This window comes from Castor canadensis, chromosome 15, assembly GCF_047511655.1.
Source record: "Castor canadensis chromosome 15, mCasCan1.hap1v2, whole genome shotgun sequence".
Classification (NCBI taxonomy): Eukaryota; Metazoa; Chordata; class Mammalia; order Rodentia; family Castoridae; genus Castor; species Castor canadensis.
This window is the reverse complement of record NC_133400.1, coordinates 50,306,577-50,323,428: the sequence shown is the minus strand read 5'-3', so window position 1 is coordinate 50,323,428 and position 16,852 is coordinate 50,306,577. Positions and strand designations below refer to the sequence as shown.

Genomic DNA, 16,852 nt, shown 5'->3' with positions numbered 1-16,852 from the left:
CCTATTCCTACATCTTCCATATGTGCTCCCCCTTGTCATGTGATCCAAGTCCAAACACATTGCTGCATTGGCCCTAGATCTAAAGTCCGCATATGAGGGAGAACATACAATTTTTGGTCTTCTGAGCCTCATTAACCTCACTCAGAATGATGTTCTCCAGTTCCATCCATTTACCTGCAAAAGATAAGATTTGATTCTTCTTCATGGCTGAGTAAAATTCCATTGTGTATAAATACCACATTTTCTTCATCCATTCATCAGTAGTGGGGCATCTTGGTAATTTCCATAACTTGGCTATTGTGAATAGTGATGAAATAAACATGGGTGTGCAGGTGCCTCTTGAGTAACGTGTGTTGCATTCCTTTGGTATTTCCCCAGGAGAGGGATTGCTGGATCATATGGCAGGTCTATGTTTAGATTTTTAAGAAGCCTCCAAATTTTTATCCAGAGTGGTTGCACCAGCTTGCATTCCCACCAGCAGTGTACAAGGGTTCCTTTTCCACCAGAACTTTGCCAACACATGTTGTTGGTGGTGTTTTTGATGATGGCTATTCTAACAGGGGTGAGGTGGAATCTTAGTGTGGTTTTGATTTGCATTTCCTTTATAGCTAGAGATGGTGAGCATTTTTCCATGTGTTTTTTGGCCATTTGAATTTCTTCTTTTGAAAAAGTTCTGTTTAGTTCAGTTGCCCATTTCTTAATTGGTTCACTGATTTTAGGAGAGTTTAGTTTCTTAAGTTCCCTGTATATTCTGGTTATCAGTCCCTTGCCTGATGTATAGCTGGCAAATATTTTCTCCCACACTGTGGGTGGTCTCTTCAGTTTACAGACCATTTCTTTTGTTGTGCAGAAGTTTTTTAAAATGTTATGAAGTCCCATTTGTGCATCCTTTCTCTTCATTGCTGAGCTGCTGCGGTATGAGGAAGTCCTTGCCTATACCTATTTGTTCCAGAGTGTTTCCTGCTCCTTCCTGTAGTAAACTTCAGAGTTTCAGGTCTGATATTTAGGTCCTTGATCCATTTTGAGTTGATACTAGTACAAGGTGATAGACATGGATCTAGTTTCAGTTTCTTGCAGACGGTTAACCACTTTTCCCAGCAACATTTGTTGAAGAGCCTCTTCAACAATTGTCTTTTCTCCATCGTATATTTTTTTATTTCTTCTTCTTGCCTAACACCACTTCATGATAAAAGCTCTCATCCAAAAACCAAAGACACCTCCAAAAAGGAGAACTACAAGCCAATTTCCCTAATGAACATTGATGGAAAAATCCTCAATAAATAATGGCAAACCGAATCCAACTACACATCAGAAAGATCATTCACCATGACCAAGTTGGCTTCATCCCAACTTGGATGCAGGAGTGGTTCAATATATGCAAATCTATAAATGTAATACAGCACATCAATAGAAGCAAAGACAAAAAACCAGTTGATCATCTCAATAAATGCAGAAAAAGCCTTCAACAAGATCTAACACCACTTCATGATAAAAGCTGTAAGAAAACTAAGAATAGAAGGAGTGTACCACAACATTGTAAAGGTTATATATGACAAAGTTATAGCCAATGTCATACTTAGTGGAGAAAAACTGAAACCATTCCCCTAAAATGACAACAAGACAACGATGCTCACTCTCCCCATTCTTATTCAACATAGTACTGGAATTTCTAGCCAGAGCCAATAGGCAAGAAGAAGAAATAAAAGGAATACGAACAGGTAAAGAAACTGTCAAAATATCCTTATTTGCAGATGATATGATCCTATACCTAAAAGACCCAAAAAAAACTCTACCCAAAGACTCTTAGACACCATAAACAGGTGCAGCAAGGTGGAAAGATAAATCAACTTATAAAAATCATTAGCTTTTCTATACACCAACAATGAACAATCTGAGAAGGAACACATGGAAACAGTTTCATTCACAATAACCTCAAAAGAAAATCAAATATCTAGGAGTAAAGTTAACAAAGGATGTGAATGACCTCTACAAGGAGAATTACAAACTCCTGAAGAAAGAGATCGAGGAAGACTGCAGAAAGTGGAGAGATCTCCCGTGCTCATGGATTGGTAGAATCAACATAATAAAAATGGGTATACAACCAAAAGCAATCTACATGTTTAATGCAATTCCCATCAAGATCCCGGTGACATTCATCACAGAGATTGAAAAATCCACCGTAAAGTTCATTTGGAAACACAAGAGTCCATGAATAGCTAAGGCAATACTCAGCCAAAAGAGAAATGCTGGAGGTATCACAGTACCTTACTTCAAAATATATTACAAAGCAATAGCAATAAAAACAGCATGGTACTGGCACAAAGACAGACATGAAGACCAGTGGAACAGAATAGAGGACCCAGATATGAACCCACACAACTACACCCACCTCATTTTTGACAAAGGTGCCAAAAATATACAATGGAGAAAAGACAGCATTTTCAACAAACGTTGCTGGGAAAAGTGGTTAACCGTCTGCAAGAAACTGAAACTAGATCCATGTCTATCACCTTGTACTGGTATCAGCTCAAAATGGATCAAGGACCTAAATATCAGACCTGAAACTCTGAAGTTTACTACAGGAAGGAGCAGGAAACACTCTGGAACAAATAGGTATAGGCAAGGACTTCCTCATACCGCAGCAGCTCAGCAATGAAGAGAAAGGATGCACAAATGGGACTTCATAACATTTTAAAAAACTTCTGCACAACAAAAGAAATGGTCTGTAAACTGAAGAGACCACCCACAGTGTGGGAGAAAATATTTGCCAGCTATACATCAGGCAAGGGACTGATAACCAGAATATACAGGGAACTTAAGAAACTAAACTCTCCTAAAATCAGTGAACCAATTAAGAAATGGGCAACTGAACTAAACAGAACTTTTTCAAAAGAAGAAATTCAAATGGCCAAAAAACACATGGAAAAATGCTCACCATCTCTAGCTATAAAGGAAATGCAAATCAAAACCACACTAAGATTCCACCTCACCCCTGTTAGAATAGCCATCATCAAAAACACCACCAACAACATGTGTTGGCAAAGTTCTGGTGGAAAAGGAACCCTTGTACACTGCTGGTGGGAATGCAAGCTGGTGCAACCACTCTGGATAAAAATTTGGAGGCTTCTTAAAAATCTAAACATAGACCTGCCATATGATCCAGCAATCCCTCTCCTGGGGAAATACCAAAGGAATGCAACACACGTTACTCAAGAGGCACCTGCACACCCATGTTTATTTCATCACTATTCACAATAGCCAAGTTATGGAAATTACCAAGATGCCCCACTACTGATGAATGGATGAAGAAAATGTGGTATTTATACACAATGGAATTTTACTCAGCCATGAAGAAGAATCAAATCTTATCTTTTGCAGGTAAATGGATGGAACTGGAGAACATCATTCTGAGTGAGGTTAATGAGGCTCAGAAGACCAAAAATTGTATGTTCTCCCTCATATGCGGACTTTAGATCTAGGGCCAATGCAGCAATGTGTTTGGACTTGGATCACATGACAAGGGGGAGCACATACGGGAGATATAGGAATAGGTAGAAAACTCAAAACATGAAAGCATTTGATGTCGCCACTCCAGAGGAACTAATACAGAAACTTTAAAACAACAGGTTATCAGTAGCAGGAGATCAGGAACCAATGTAAAGATCAATTAGAGTTGAATCAACATGGGTCGTAACACATGGGTACATTAGAGCAATAGTAGGAATCTTTCTGTATAGCTATCCTTAACTCAACTAGCAAAAATGCTTTTTCTTTCTTATTATGCTTATGTCTGTTTTTCAACAAAATCAGTCACAAAGGCAGAACGGGACCTGCCTGAAACTGAGGAGGGGAGGGGTGAAAGTGTGGAGGAGTATGGCAGCGTGGAGAAATGACCCAAACAATGTATGCACATGTGAATAAATAAACAACAAAAAAAAGAAAGTTGGACTGTTTGTTGAGACCTGGTGTCTTCTTAGTTTCTGGGTTTCTTGGCTCTTCTGAAGGAGGGTCTGATTTAGGAAGGTTCTTTTTCATTACACCTTGTGACTGATTCAGGTGCTTGGACCTCATACTAGTGATGAAAGGTGACTCCTGGAACAAGGAAGACTTGAGTGGAGTCAATGTTCTCAAGCCTTTTGGTAGAGGCTCAGTGCCACCTGAGCTGTGTTGGAATACAAAAAGTGTTATCTCAGGTGTCTTTAGACCTAGAGGGAAGAACTCTCTGGGCCTCAGTTTCTTCATCTATTAAAGAGTATTATATCATCTATTAAGGTGATACCCACTTGTGCACTATCCAGGGCCTCAAAAGAAATGGACCCAGTACTGTTGTACAGCATAGTTCAGAGGTTGCTGTTAACCTTCAGTGTCTGCATTGAGACTACACATGCTATGACTCCCTCAAGATGAGAAACCTCTACAACATTTGCTGACAGATGACCCTAGGGGACAAATACATGGTAGAATGGTGTGAAGAGTCCAGAGAAATTTTTAGGGCCTGGTGCTCCTATTTTAAAGACAGGGAGCTTGTGCCAAGTGAACAAGGTTAATAAGTAATTTATGTAATAGGAGGCACAAAGTCTGGATTCAAACAGACATTTCTAGTTGCTCTTGTCTCATTTTTCCTGGGCATCTTATGACTTCTGAGAAGAATTAACATTGATTAGCCTGATTTCCTGTGTCTGTCCTCAGCCTAATACTTGAGGGGGTACTTGTGGGTACTTTAGGTCCTCCATCTGTAGCTTGAGGAAGTCACATGCATGGGATCTTTCAACCACCCACATCCCTGTTCCCACTTCACCACACTGGGCCCTGTTAGGTTGCTGGATCGAAGAAATGACAAAGTATGCTGGAAATAACAGTATTCTGTTAGAGAGGAGACCATCCTTGTTTAGGAAAATGCTATGTTAAGCAATCTGTGGGTGCATGGTGAGGAGAGGAGAGAACAAAGAAGAGATAGCCAGAAGCTCTGCTTATAAAAGTGACAGATTTTGCCATCTCCAGGCAACATCGTGATCTATTTAAAATTGAATCCTGTGTTCCCCAGCACTGTTGATGCATTACCCTGATACTTAGCTTTTTATCAGAAAAATCACCACATTCTTACCCCTTTATAATTTGCTTATTTATCATATTTATTTATCTTATGTCTCTCCCTCAAGACTACATTCCAGAAGAGGAAAATTTTTTGTGTCCTTGCTCACAGATATCTCCCAAATGCCTAGAGCAAGCTTAACATATGTAGGGCACTCAGAAATGTTTGTTGAATGCATGAGCTTAAGAAAAGGAAAGAGAACTGAGCCACAGACTAGGATAGCAAATGGCTAAGGGATATTTATTTTTAAGATCAAAGAATATCAAAATTTAAATGCAAGCTGTGGGTATTGGTGTGATATATATCCCTCAACTTCATCTTCAGCAGAAGTGCTCCCCCTCACCTTTGTGTGTTTGAGTACACGTGCATGCACATGTGTGTGTGTGTGTGTGTGTGTGGTGGAGCACCATGGCAAAATGTGAGGAGACTGGGAGGGAACCTCAGTCTCCTCATTTGGACTCTGATTTGGGACTCTTACCGATGTTGGCTACCCACATTACAGTAGGCAAGCTGTCTTGATTAGGCGGTGGCAGCATGCTGGGGTTAGGGGTTTTACTTTATAGCCCCTTCACCACATTGTAAGGCTATATAGTGGGTTAGCCTCATCTTAGCTGGAGGACCCTGAAACTGAGTGAGATTAAGACATTTTCCCAGGGGTCTTCAGCTCCTTTTCTGAACTGCATGGACCTCTTGTGGTCAGAGTCCTTTGGTGAATGCTGACTCAGACCTATATTTATGCCTATGGAAAAAACTCTATTATGTCTTTCTTCTATCTGGAAATATGGCTATTTTAGGGACTACAAATGGAACTGTTTAATCAAGGTGGTATAAGGCAATGCTATTCACAGGCCTTTGAAGTGGACCATGGCAGATACTAGAAGATGACAACAATACTCTTTACTCCTTTGCACATTTTGTCATTGGCAGACCTTGACAGAAGTTACTTACAATTCCTGGAAGTCTCAAAGGATACTAACTACATAGGTGCTAGAGGTTTAAGCTGCCTGTATCCCTGTCTGTGAGTGGCACATGGTATGTGTGAGTGTGCATAGCATAGCTGGGCAGGGCACAGTTTAACAACCTGAAGCCTTGGCCATCTGACATAGAGGCTCCTCCCCAGAAAGCAGTTGTGCTTTCTGATTCCACAACCACCTGATATATATGGCCTCTTCTCACAATGCTCCAACATGCTGCCAGGATCCAACTTCCTCAGGATAGTGTCCAGGCAAGAAGCAGAAGGTAATAAGGTTCTGTGGTTGGGGCCTAAATCCTGGGAGAAGCTGAAACCAGAGGGAAGGCATTCAAGGTCAACTCAGTCCTGTCCTGAATGGGGACCAGGATGTTCCATGGCTCTCCTTCCTCCAACATTGCCCTCTGCTATGGCATCCTCAAGAGAAGGAAACCTGGAGTAGAGGAAGGATGTAGGATGAGGACATGGTTCACTTATTCTGCTGTCTGTTGTTCTGTGTGGTACTGTATTTTTAGAGCTTTGGCCTTTCTGAGCTTTGGCTTTCCTGTAAGATAAGACCAATTGTGGTAGAACCCTGACAGACTGCTGAAAATATTAATGATAGAACTTTGCAAATGGGAAGAAATTTTCAAGGGAGTGTATAGATGCTACCCTGCATGGCCCCTACCTTGACCTCCAGCCTTGCTATTCCCTCCGGTTCCTAGAAGTGACTGGCAGGCCCTGTGTCCCACTACATGGTCACCTCCAGGCTCTGACTTTCTGCTGTGTGCCCCAGAGTTGGGTTCTATCCTCTATGGACCTCTGTTATTTCCCTCTGAAAATGACGCTGATCATCAAGTTTACATGGCGGAGCTATCTGTGACTTAATGTGACTGTCTTAACCTCTGTAACTTTTTACCCTCACATTTTTCTCTCCCTTCTCATCCTCCTTCACATTAACAATGTCTAACAGCACTTCTCCAGGAGGCCTGGCTCCTGGAATGCTCTCCTTCTTTGAAGACAGGGGAAATAACTGGTGTTCCAGGTCTGGAGGGGTATCCAGGCATGTAAGGAATACAGGATCCAGCACACAACTTGTGTCACATGCTCCAACCAAGACATACTTTAGTTTTCTCCATGGATATCTAAATAGCAGGGTGATTGGGAAAATATGTAGGCTCCTTATCTCCTGATTGGGCTAGTTTCCTTTTCACCAGAGGATCACAGTATGATGGTGCGTGTAGTGTGTAGTGTGTATATGATGAGTGTGGTGTGAGTGGCATGTGGTATGTATGAGTGTGAATGGCATATATGAAGTGTAGTGTGAATGGTTTGTATGCATACTGTATGATCTGTGGTGTGTGCAATGTACCCTGTGGGGTACATGAGTGGGGTAAGTTGGCGGAGGGCTGCAGCTACAAAGGGAAGGTTAAGTCTACCTTAGTAAATGGCAGCTATCATGGTGTGACTAGGGTTTGGAGCTGGAAAAATCCAGAATGGAGTTCTAGCTTTGGCCTTACAAGCTGGGTGAGTTTGAGCTGCTTTCATTGTTCCTTGATGTTGCAGTTTCCTTATCTGTGGAATGGAGGCAACAATCTTTATTATAGCAGCATTATCCAGTAGGACAAGGATAGAAATTTTCTGTACCTGCACTGGTCAATACAGCAGTTGGCCACTTGAAATGTGGTTAGTGTACTGAGAGAAAGTATTTCATTTTGTCTAATTTCAATGAAATAACTTAAATAGCCATGTATGGCAAATGGCTACCACTTAGAGGGTAAATGAGATAATGATTAGGGAGGACTTGGTGCAGAGCCAGATATTTGTTCCGATGTTTCTTTAATACATAGGCAAATTGAAATTCTAGGAGCTGATTTAGGATCCTCATGAAGATAACAAAAACTTGAGATCCTCAAAGATCTAATTCAGACAGTTTTAAGGCAAGAATGAAAGATGCAGAGAGATTGTTGACACACTAATTGGAAGTGCAGAAGGGCTTCTGATTCCGCTCTACAGTTTAACTGTGTCCAGGCGTTGAGAGCTGTCCCCTATTGAATGGCTGTGTGGAGTGGTAGTTCAGGTCCTGGACCATACCCCAACTGACACCTTCCAGAAATGAAACCTTAATTTTGAGTGAGTTATTTAACCTTTCTAGGGCTTGATTTCCTCTATGGGCTAAGAAATGGAACTTGCTGCTAAGATTGATAAATCGCACAAATAAATACGTGCAAAAGGATGGGAACAGAGTAAGTGCTCAATAGGTTTCTGCATATTTCAGTAATAGTGGCAACAACATAACCCCTAAGCACAAAATATGAAGGCAGAGAGATATCAGCTAGAGGGTAGACATTGTGTTCTGGGAGAGGAGAGGGAGAGATGGACTCTACCTCAACTATTTTTTCTTGGGCTCTGTTATGATTTGGATAAATTTATGGCTTAGTGGCCAGCCTGTGGCAGTATTGTGAGGTGGTGGAACCTTTAGGAGATGAGATTAATAATGTTAGCTCATTGGCCACATGCCTTTGAAGGAGATATTGACATACTGGCCCATGGTAGCTTTCCTTTTCACTTCCTAGCTGCCATGAACAGAATTTCTTTGTCATATATTCAGCCATAATATATTGTACAACCACAGGCCTGAAGTGATGGGGCCAAGTGACCATAGGCTGCTAGCCAAAATAAATATTTCCTCATATAAGTTGATTATCCCAGGTATTTTGTAATAGTAATAGAAATCTGACTGACACATATCTATACTTCACCCCCAGTGGAATTGGGAATCAGTTTACCTGCTCATTTTGTGTCTGAAAGGGCTCCACAGGAAATGCCCCAGGTTGTGCTTTATATTTGTATATAGATGCTTCTGCAGACATTTGAGATAAGAGAAATTTGGACCTTATGTAAGGGCAGGGTGGAAGATAACTCATAACTCTGTGCTCCTTGTGCAGGATTCTGATTTTTTTCTTTCACAAAGGATCCTTGAGTACTGGGCTTGTTGCAGTGTAATTTATTTTAAATGCCTTGGAAGTGACAGGAATTGCTCCAAGCCTCTGGGAACTGCCTTCTCTGTGTCTCTTCAGGCTTGAGGTTCTGTGGCCCCATAAAAGCAGAAGTCACCTCCAACATCATGAAAGGCATCCTCGTTGGTGGTGTCATTGCAGCACTTGCCGTGGCAGCTGTCGGTGAGAGAAGTGACATGGCTCCATTTTGAGATGAGGAACCCTTTTCTATCTGACCACAATCTTCTTGCCCTTATATTCTGGAGACCTCTCACATGGTCTTTCATGTTAGCATGTGGTCAGTAGAGAGCATGAGACCCATCTGTGAGCACTACATTTAGAAGGGCCCCTCTGTTGTTGGTCAAGGTTGGATCTTCTCACTGGGGAATGGTGAACAGTGGTGAGAAGTTAATGGGTGTGTCTCCATCTCACAGCAGCAAATTTGGGGATTCCCAGACAGCAGGGATGCCATCCTGTCTATATCTTTTCCCTTAGATGGGTATGGTGCTTTGCCCAAGGTGTGCTCTATAAATGTGTACTGAATGTTCACTAATGCTGCATATTTTGTCTCCCCAGAATCCTTGAACTGTACACAGTGTGATTCATATACAAGCCCCTGTGTCAATATCACTGAGTCTAAGTGTCCATAATATACCCAAAGCTGTATTCCTCAACCAGCTCCTCTCTAGGTGAGCCAGGTGTGTGTATTCTGCCTATCTCTGGGACTTGCACTGGGCAGTGCTGAGGAAAGTGGCCAGAGAGGATAACATTCCTGAGGTGGAGCTGGGCTGGGCAAGAAGAGAGGGGATCATGAAGCTGAGTCCTTGGAGAGGCAACTCAAGGCCAAGATGAGCAGGAGTCAGATGATAACACAGGTGCAGAACTAAACAAGTAGATAAGCCCTTGTGGTGTTTTTAAAATTGCTACCCTTGCTTGAAGCCTCATTCTGGATACATATTAGTGGATCTGAGAACACTAATATGATCTGAGAACAGCTGGTAGTTAAATTTCAAATTTGCCTTTGACGCTTACATTTTGCCAGCCCCCCCTCCTTTTCCCTCTTCTTCCTGGTTCCTTTCTCTTCTAGATCAATTATTTTCATTCAAGATTTCCTCACCAGGCACTTTGATTGTACTCATGATGGTTACCTCTCTCTTAGAACATTTAGAAGGTTTTTTTTTTGTACACAAAGCAAGAAGAAAAGTACAATAAACCATTTCAACACTGTCCTGTGTCAGCAATAATCAACATTTTTCTACTTTTTGCCATATTTTTTTAAAAGTAAATGCACATACATCTATAGGTATTTCCCACATAAATGCTCCACTATTCATCTGTGATAAGGACATTTTGTTATCTATTATATCATGATCATTCCTAAGAAATTAACTGTAATTCTTCAGTTTCTTCTAATACCAAGTCCTTTTTAAAAGTTTCTCAGTTGTTTGTAAGATTTCATGATATAATTAGTTAATGTGTTGAGATAAGGATCCAAATAAAATCCTCACATTGCATTTTGCCATTAGATCTTTAAGTCTAATTTGTTCAATAACAGCTCCCATCACCTTAAAAAATTTTTTTTGTTTAATCCCTTGTATTTGTTGGAGAAATGGGGCCATTTTCCTTTAGCTGTTCCCTATTTTGCCTTCGGTTGATTGGTTCCTTGTGGTGTCATTTAGTTAGTCCTCCAGTTCCTGGTATTTCCTACAAACTAGTCCAGTGCTGCCCAGTCATACTTTTTTCAACAATGGAAATGTCTGTATGAATACTTTCATGTATGGTATCCACATGTGCTTATCAAGCATTTGAAATATGGCTAGTATTATTAAGAAAATTTATTTAAATTAAATTAAAATTTTTTTTGTGGCACTAGGGATTGATCTCAGGATCTCACACATGCCAGGCAACTTCTCTACCACTGAGCTTCATCCCCACACTTTTTAATTTTATTTTGAGATGAGATCTCATTAAGTTACTCAGGCTGGCCTTGAACTTGTGATCCTCCTGCCCCAGCCTCCTGCATGGTGGTATTACAGCTATGTACCACCATCCCTGGCTAATTTAAATTAATATAGATTTAAATTTAAATTGCAACATATAGCTAGTGGGTACCATACTACATAGTTGTGGTATGGAGCTTGACTGGATTCATGTTCAGTTTCTAAGAAGGAACACGTAGGTAGTTTGTAAATGTGTTGCACATAAGGCCCATAAAGTTTACTTTATTATATTTAGAAACGTCAAGGTTGGTTGCCAAGTATAGGAGGTGTCAGCCTGAATCACCCACTTTCTGGCTTCCCATTGGCCTTTTATCTAGAGTTTAACCTGCATCTCTGATAATCTACTAAAGGTGGGAAGGATTTTTTTTCATTTGTAGAAAACTTTTTCCAGTGTCTCTGAAACAGCCCTGAGCTGAGGTAACCCCCTCTGGAGCCTTTCTTTGCTTTCCTTGCTGGGGGCTGACAGTCTGTGTTTGCTTTTATGTAGGAGGAGTCACCGTGTTGTACCAGAATATGTCCTGCTCAGCAGAAAATTGTTCTCAGGAGATGGACTTGGTGGCCTTCACTGTCCATGTGTCTGATGGAGAACAATTCCACTTTGCAAGCCAGTGCTGCCAAGGAAAGAACTGCAATAACACCAGCGAAGCACTGGGTGTGTGCTGGCCCTGGGGCCACCTGTACTATGAACTCTAAGTTGTGGCCCTTCTTTTGCCACCTGTGCTCCTTCCCCTTGGGTGACATCTCATGTCTAGGCACTTCAATGACTGTCTGAATAACATTAACATCTAACTTAACAACAATTATGTGAGAACCAAATGAGAGAAACCAGCATTAATACCATCCTTTCACTTTTCTCAGTAAAGACAGGTATTATAAGCACTGCAATTGATGTGGAAAAGGCAGAAGATGCTCATTAGTCATTCTTAAACTTTGTGATCTCAGGGCCCCTGTTAAGACTCTTTTAAAAATTATTGAGGATTTCAAAGAACTTTTGTTTATGTGGACTCTACCACTATTTACTGTCCTAATTTAAAGCAAAGAAATTCACAAATGTTAGTTAGTTTACTAAAAATTAACAACTACACATTATAGTAATAACAGTTGTGCATAAAAATAAGTATGTTTTTCAAAACAAAAACACTTACTGAGAAGAGTGGTTTTTTAAAATATGTATATATATATATTTAAATACATATATATATATGAGATATTTCAAAGCGCTTTAGTTTCTAGCTTAGAAGAAGAAAGTTGGAATCTCATATTTGTTTGTGTATTCAATCTGATGAAATCTCACACATATCATGTAGCTTCTAAAAGATGCCACTGTGTGCTCATGAGGAAAAAGGAGTACAAGAGGCAAATGATACCTTGGTATTGTCTAAAAAGGGAAAACCTTTGAACTCAAAAGGTCTCAGAGACACAGGGGTACCTAGAACACAATTTGAGAACTGCTAATATAGGCCAAGGCTACCTTTTAAAAGAAGAGAAAATATGGCCAAAAAGGCAAAAATCATTGGCCATGGTCATAAAGCAAAGAAAATTAAGGGCAGAGTTGATTCTCAATATAATTTCTTTCCTTCCTAGTCACAATATTAAGCAGTGGCCTGTGTTTACGAGAAATAGTTTGACATGTAGACATTAGATGGCTAATGCTGACATTGGCTGTAAGCTGGCTTTCCTAGAAATCTTACATTTCTCTTAGTCTATATCCCAGTGCATGTATGGACTGTTGTTCTTGAAGACTGTACAGTCTGTAAGAGCAGATCTGTAGGGTTGTTGTTGTAAATATTTTCACGAGGAATGATGTCTTTAAGGCTGAATCTGAGATTCCCAAAGATATAATTGCTTCATTCTTAGTATCTTCCTGGAAGCTTTTTTGACCCCTTTCTTCTAAGACAGTGCCAGTCTTGTATGATAACACCATCTGAGAAATTATTCTTATTCTACCCAGATCCTCCACTGGAAGATGTGCTCAGAAGCACAGAGTGCTCTGCTTGTTATGGACCTAACATATCATCTTGTGGTGAGAAGCCACAGAAGTGCTATGAAGAAGTACGGTGCATCTATCTAATTGCAGAATTTAAAAGTAGTACGTCTTGCATCCCACTCCCTTTATGGGGTGAGTCATAAGTTCTAGGTTAACACAGGGGTTGAGGGTCAGGACGCCTTTAAGATAGAGACTCTTAGTGAAGATCTAATCTGGTGGCAGTTTCTGCCTTTTTAGTCTAGAGCTCTTTCTTCTGACTGTGCTTCTCTTGAACCCTATTCTCTGTGGTTTATAATTAAGTCATGCTTACTTAATTGAGTCATTACATTCCTAGTATTTACTTATTTACTAGATCGCTATCATTTTGTAGCTGTGGATGGGTGTGACTTTTATTTCCTTTTATACTTATACTTTTTATCTCTATCTGTCTAGCTTGTCACTGCTGGGGTCATCTCCCAGAAACAGTCAACTTTGGCCTTGAAACCAACCAATTGACTTTTTTTTTTTTTTTTACAAAAAGCACTTGATACTAACAATTACACTGGTGCAACCTCCAAATTCTATGGCTCCATGCGACAGACATTTATTTCTTTCCTATGGAGCACTTCACGGCAGAGTTCAGGGTGTGGGCCACTCCCATCTTGTAGCTTTGATACTTATTCACTTAGGACTTGATCAATTTCCCCAAGACTTAATAAATCTCTGCTGCATCCTCTGCATATTACCAGCGTGGAGAAAAAAAGAGGTAGTGTAGTGGAGGAAGGCTGGAAGTTTTCAGATCTGGAAGTGAATGACCCAGAGGAATGTGGTTTAAAAGTGACCCAGAAGAAAGAGAAGAAAGCAAACCAAAAATTAACATCCAGCCAGTCTCTGACAAAATAGGACTCAGAACAATAAGTTTAAGGGAACCAACATCCAACTACAATTCGATTTCAACTTTTGTTGTCAATTTCAAAGTTTACTTGTAATCATGGAGTTTTCTTTGGGGCCAAGCCCCAAACTTATCCTGAATTTTTAATATCTTTTTAAAAATACAACTTATGATTTAGAGAAGTTTAAATTCATAGTAAAATTGAATAGAAGTCACAGAACTTTCCCTTCTACCTCTCCTGCCCCTCACATATACAGGCTCCCCCAGTGTCAGCCAGCCACCAGGTGGTATACTTGATGAGATTGCATTGACACATCATTATTACCCAAAGCTCATAGTTTACATTAGGGTTCACCTTTAATATTGTACATTCTGTGAGTTGGGACAAGTGTATAATTACATGTATACACGATTATAGTATCGTATAGAGTATTTGTACAACCTTATAAGTCCTTTATGCTCTACCTATTCATCCTCTCTCCTTCTCCACAAAGACTTGAAAACACTGATTTTTTTACTGTCTGTATTGTTTTCTGTTTTCAGACTGTCCTATAGTTGGAATTATTCAGTATGTAGCTTTTTTACAATGGCTTCTTTTTCTTAGAAATATCCATGTAAATTTAACTCTCTCTCTCTCTCTCTCTCTCTCTCTCTCTCTCTCTCTCTCTCTTCACTAGTGATTTAACCCTGGGCTCAGCAAATGCTAAGCACACATTCTATCACTGAGCTACATGCCAGCAAAGCAGCAAAGGCTCTTTTTCACTTTTAAAATCTCTGGAATGTCTAAACTGCTATGGGTTTTAAACTCTAAAGTTGTATTCAAGGACAACAATGACATTGGAAGGACTTGCTCTACTCATTTTGTTACCAGTGTCTTCTGGAGTAAAGGATGTATATTTTTTCCATAGAGCTTGACTGAGGCTGAAAGCCTGATAGATCAAAGCTACCACAAATGTGTCTTTGATAAATCTTGTTAGTTTTTGTTCAAGATCACTTTGAAAACTACACTAGAGATGTGCTAATCAATGTATCTTCCTAACCCCTGGTGCTGATACTTGCTCTGAAACAGCAGTGAATTGGGTTTTCCACTGGAATTTAGAGGGTTTTTCTCACTCCTTTTCAGAGCAGGTTAAGAGTAAGCTTCAAACTCAAATTGTAGCCCCACTTCTAATAAATTTTGAGTGGAGTCACTTCACTTTCTTGAGGCCTTCTGTCCTCTTAGAGCTGCCTGTCTCCTGGGGCTGTTTGAGTTGCAGCTGACAGAACAATAGAGGTAGATAGTACCTGCTCAATCAAAACTATAGCCACATCTTCTTTGCAAATGCCTTGGGCCAGATTTTTAGGATCTCAGTTTCAAAACGTGATTAAATACAACAGAACTCTAATTTAAGGTAGAGATATCAGGCTCTCCCTAAATTCCTTCTGCATGCTTTTCTCTTTTTTCAAGAACAACTGAAGCAGGGAAAAGTCATCTAAAGGAGTGGGATCTGAAATCAAACAGTGGAAGGGGATAGGGAACACAGGATGTTAATTTCTTTCCTGAATGAGTGCATAGGGCTGCCTTCTGATCCTGTCACTGGCTTTTTCATGTGCCAACTATGTAGGAGCACAGGAGGTGCTAGTACAAGATCCAGACCTGATCCTCACTTTTAAGCCTGGGCTTGCAATCCACCCCTCACAGCCTCTGTTTCCTACGGGGTTAGGTGGAGGCAGGGATCTGGCTCCTGACCTTGGTGGTCATTCTTCTATTACTGTTTGTTGTTCTTAACTCTGAACTCCTTCCTGCATGGGTTTCAGGAACAGACCAGCTATTTTTTTTCTTTTATTATTCATATATGCATACAAGGGTTGGGTCATTTCTCCCCCCTGCCCCCACCCCCTCCCTTACCACCCACTCTGCCCTCTCCCTCTCCCCCCAACCCCCTCAATACCCAGCAGAAACTATTTTGCCCTTATTTCTAATTTTGTTGTAGAGAGAGTATAAGCTATAATAGGAAGGAACAACTGTTTTTGCTGGTTGAGATAAGGGTAGCTATACAGGGCATTGACTCACATTGATTTCCTGTGCGTGGGTGTTACCTTCTAGGTTAATTCTTTTTGATCTAACCTTTTCTCTAGTACCTGTTCCCCTTTTCCTATTGGCCTCAGTTGCTTTAAGGTATCTGCTTTAGTTTCTCTGCTTTGAGGGCAACAAATGCTAGCTAGTTTTTTAGGTATCTTACCTATCCTCACCCCTCCCTTGTGTGCTCTCGCTTTTATCATGTGCTCAAAGTCCAATCCCATTGTTGTGTTTGCCCTTGACAGACCAGCTCTTGAAAGTTGTTTAGCTGTCAAGCTGCAAATGAGAATCAGTAACAGGCTGGGACAGGGGTGGAAGGGTGAAGGGTTGTATGATGTCCTTACTGTCTCCTTTTCATTCACAGATTCTGAGTCTAACACTCTTGTGCTGAAAGGCTGTTCCAACATCAGTAATGACACCTGTCAGTTCCTGGCTGCTAAAAATCAGACAGTTGGAGAGGTCATCTTCTAGCAGGTTGAATGTAGAGATGCCTTGTTAATTTCCACTTCCATACCAAGTACTGATAATAGCACAGACTTCTCCATACCAACCACCAACTCCAACACAGGTGTCACCTCCAAACCAACCACCAGCTCCAGCACAGGCTTCAAAGCCTCCCTTGCTTCCTTGCCTGTTGCCAGCCTCCTTCTGCTGGGACTGCTGCTCTAAGATCCTTGGGCGTCTGTCCTGCTCAGTGCCTGTGGAGTTGCCACTGTCCCTTTTGTCCTCATCCCTTCTGGTATAACTGCTCAGTGGGTTGGAAATCATTGGACCTTTAGGTAATGTCAACAACCACATTGGATCTTCTTTTTTTAAAGTGTTGGTTTACTTACTGATCAAATCTGTCCTGATACATTCTGGGCTAGGTTTGGTTTGAACCACTGTCTAACATCTC

General features: G+C 40.7%; 1 protein-coding gene across 1 annotated transcript; it reads left to right on the top strand.

The window, feature by feature from the left end:
• Positions 1–9,168: 9,168 nt before the first annotated feature.
• On the top strand, positions 9,169–16,626 carry LOC109685331 (ly6/PLAUR domain-containing protein 8). The gene is given in 7 exon segments (XM_074055398.1): positions 9,169–9,223; positions 9,617–9,703; positions 9,706–9,738; positions 11,534–11,692; positions 12,992–13,129; positions 16,322–16,474; positions 16,526–16,626. Coding segments are annotated over 7 exon segments (726 nt in total).
• The last annotated feature ends 226 nt before the right edge of the window (positions 16,627–16,852 follow it).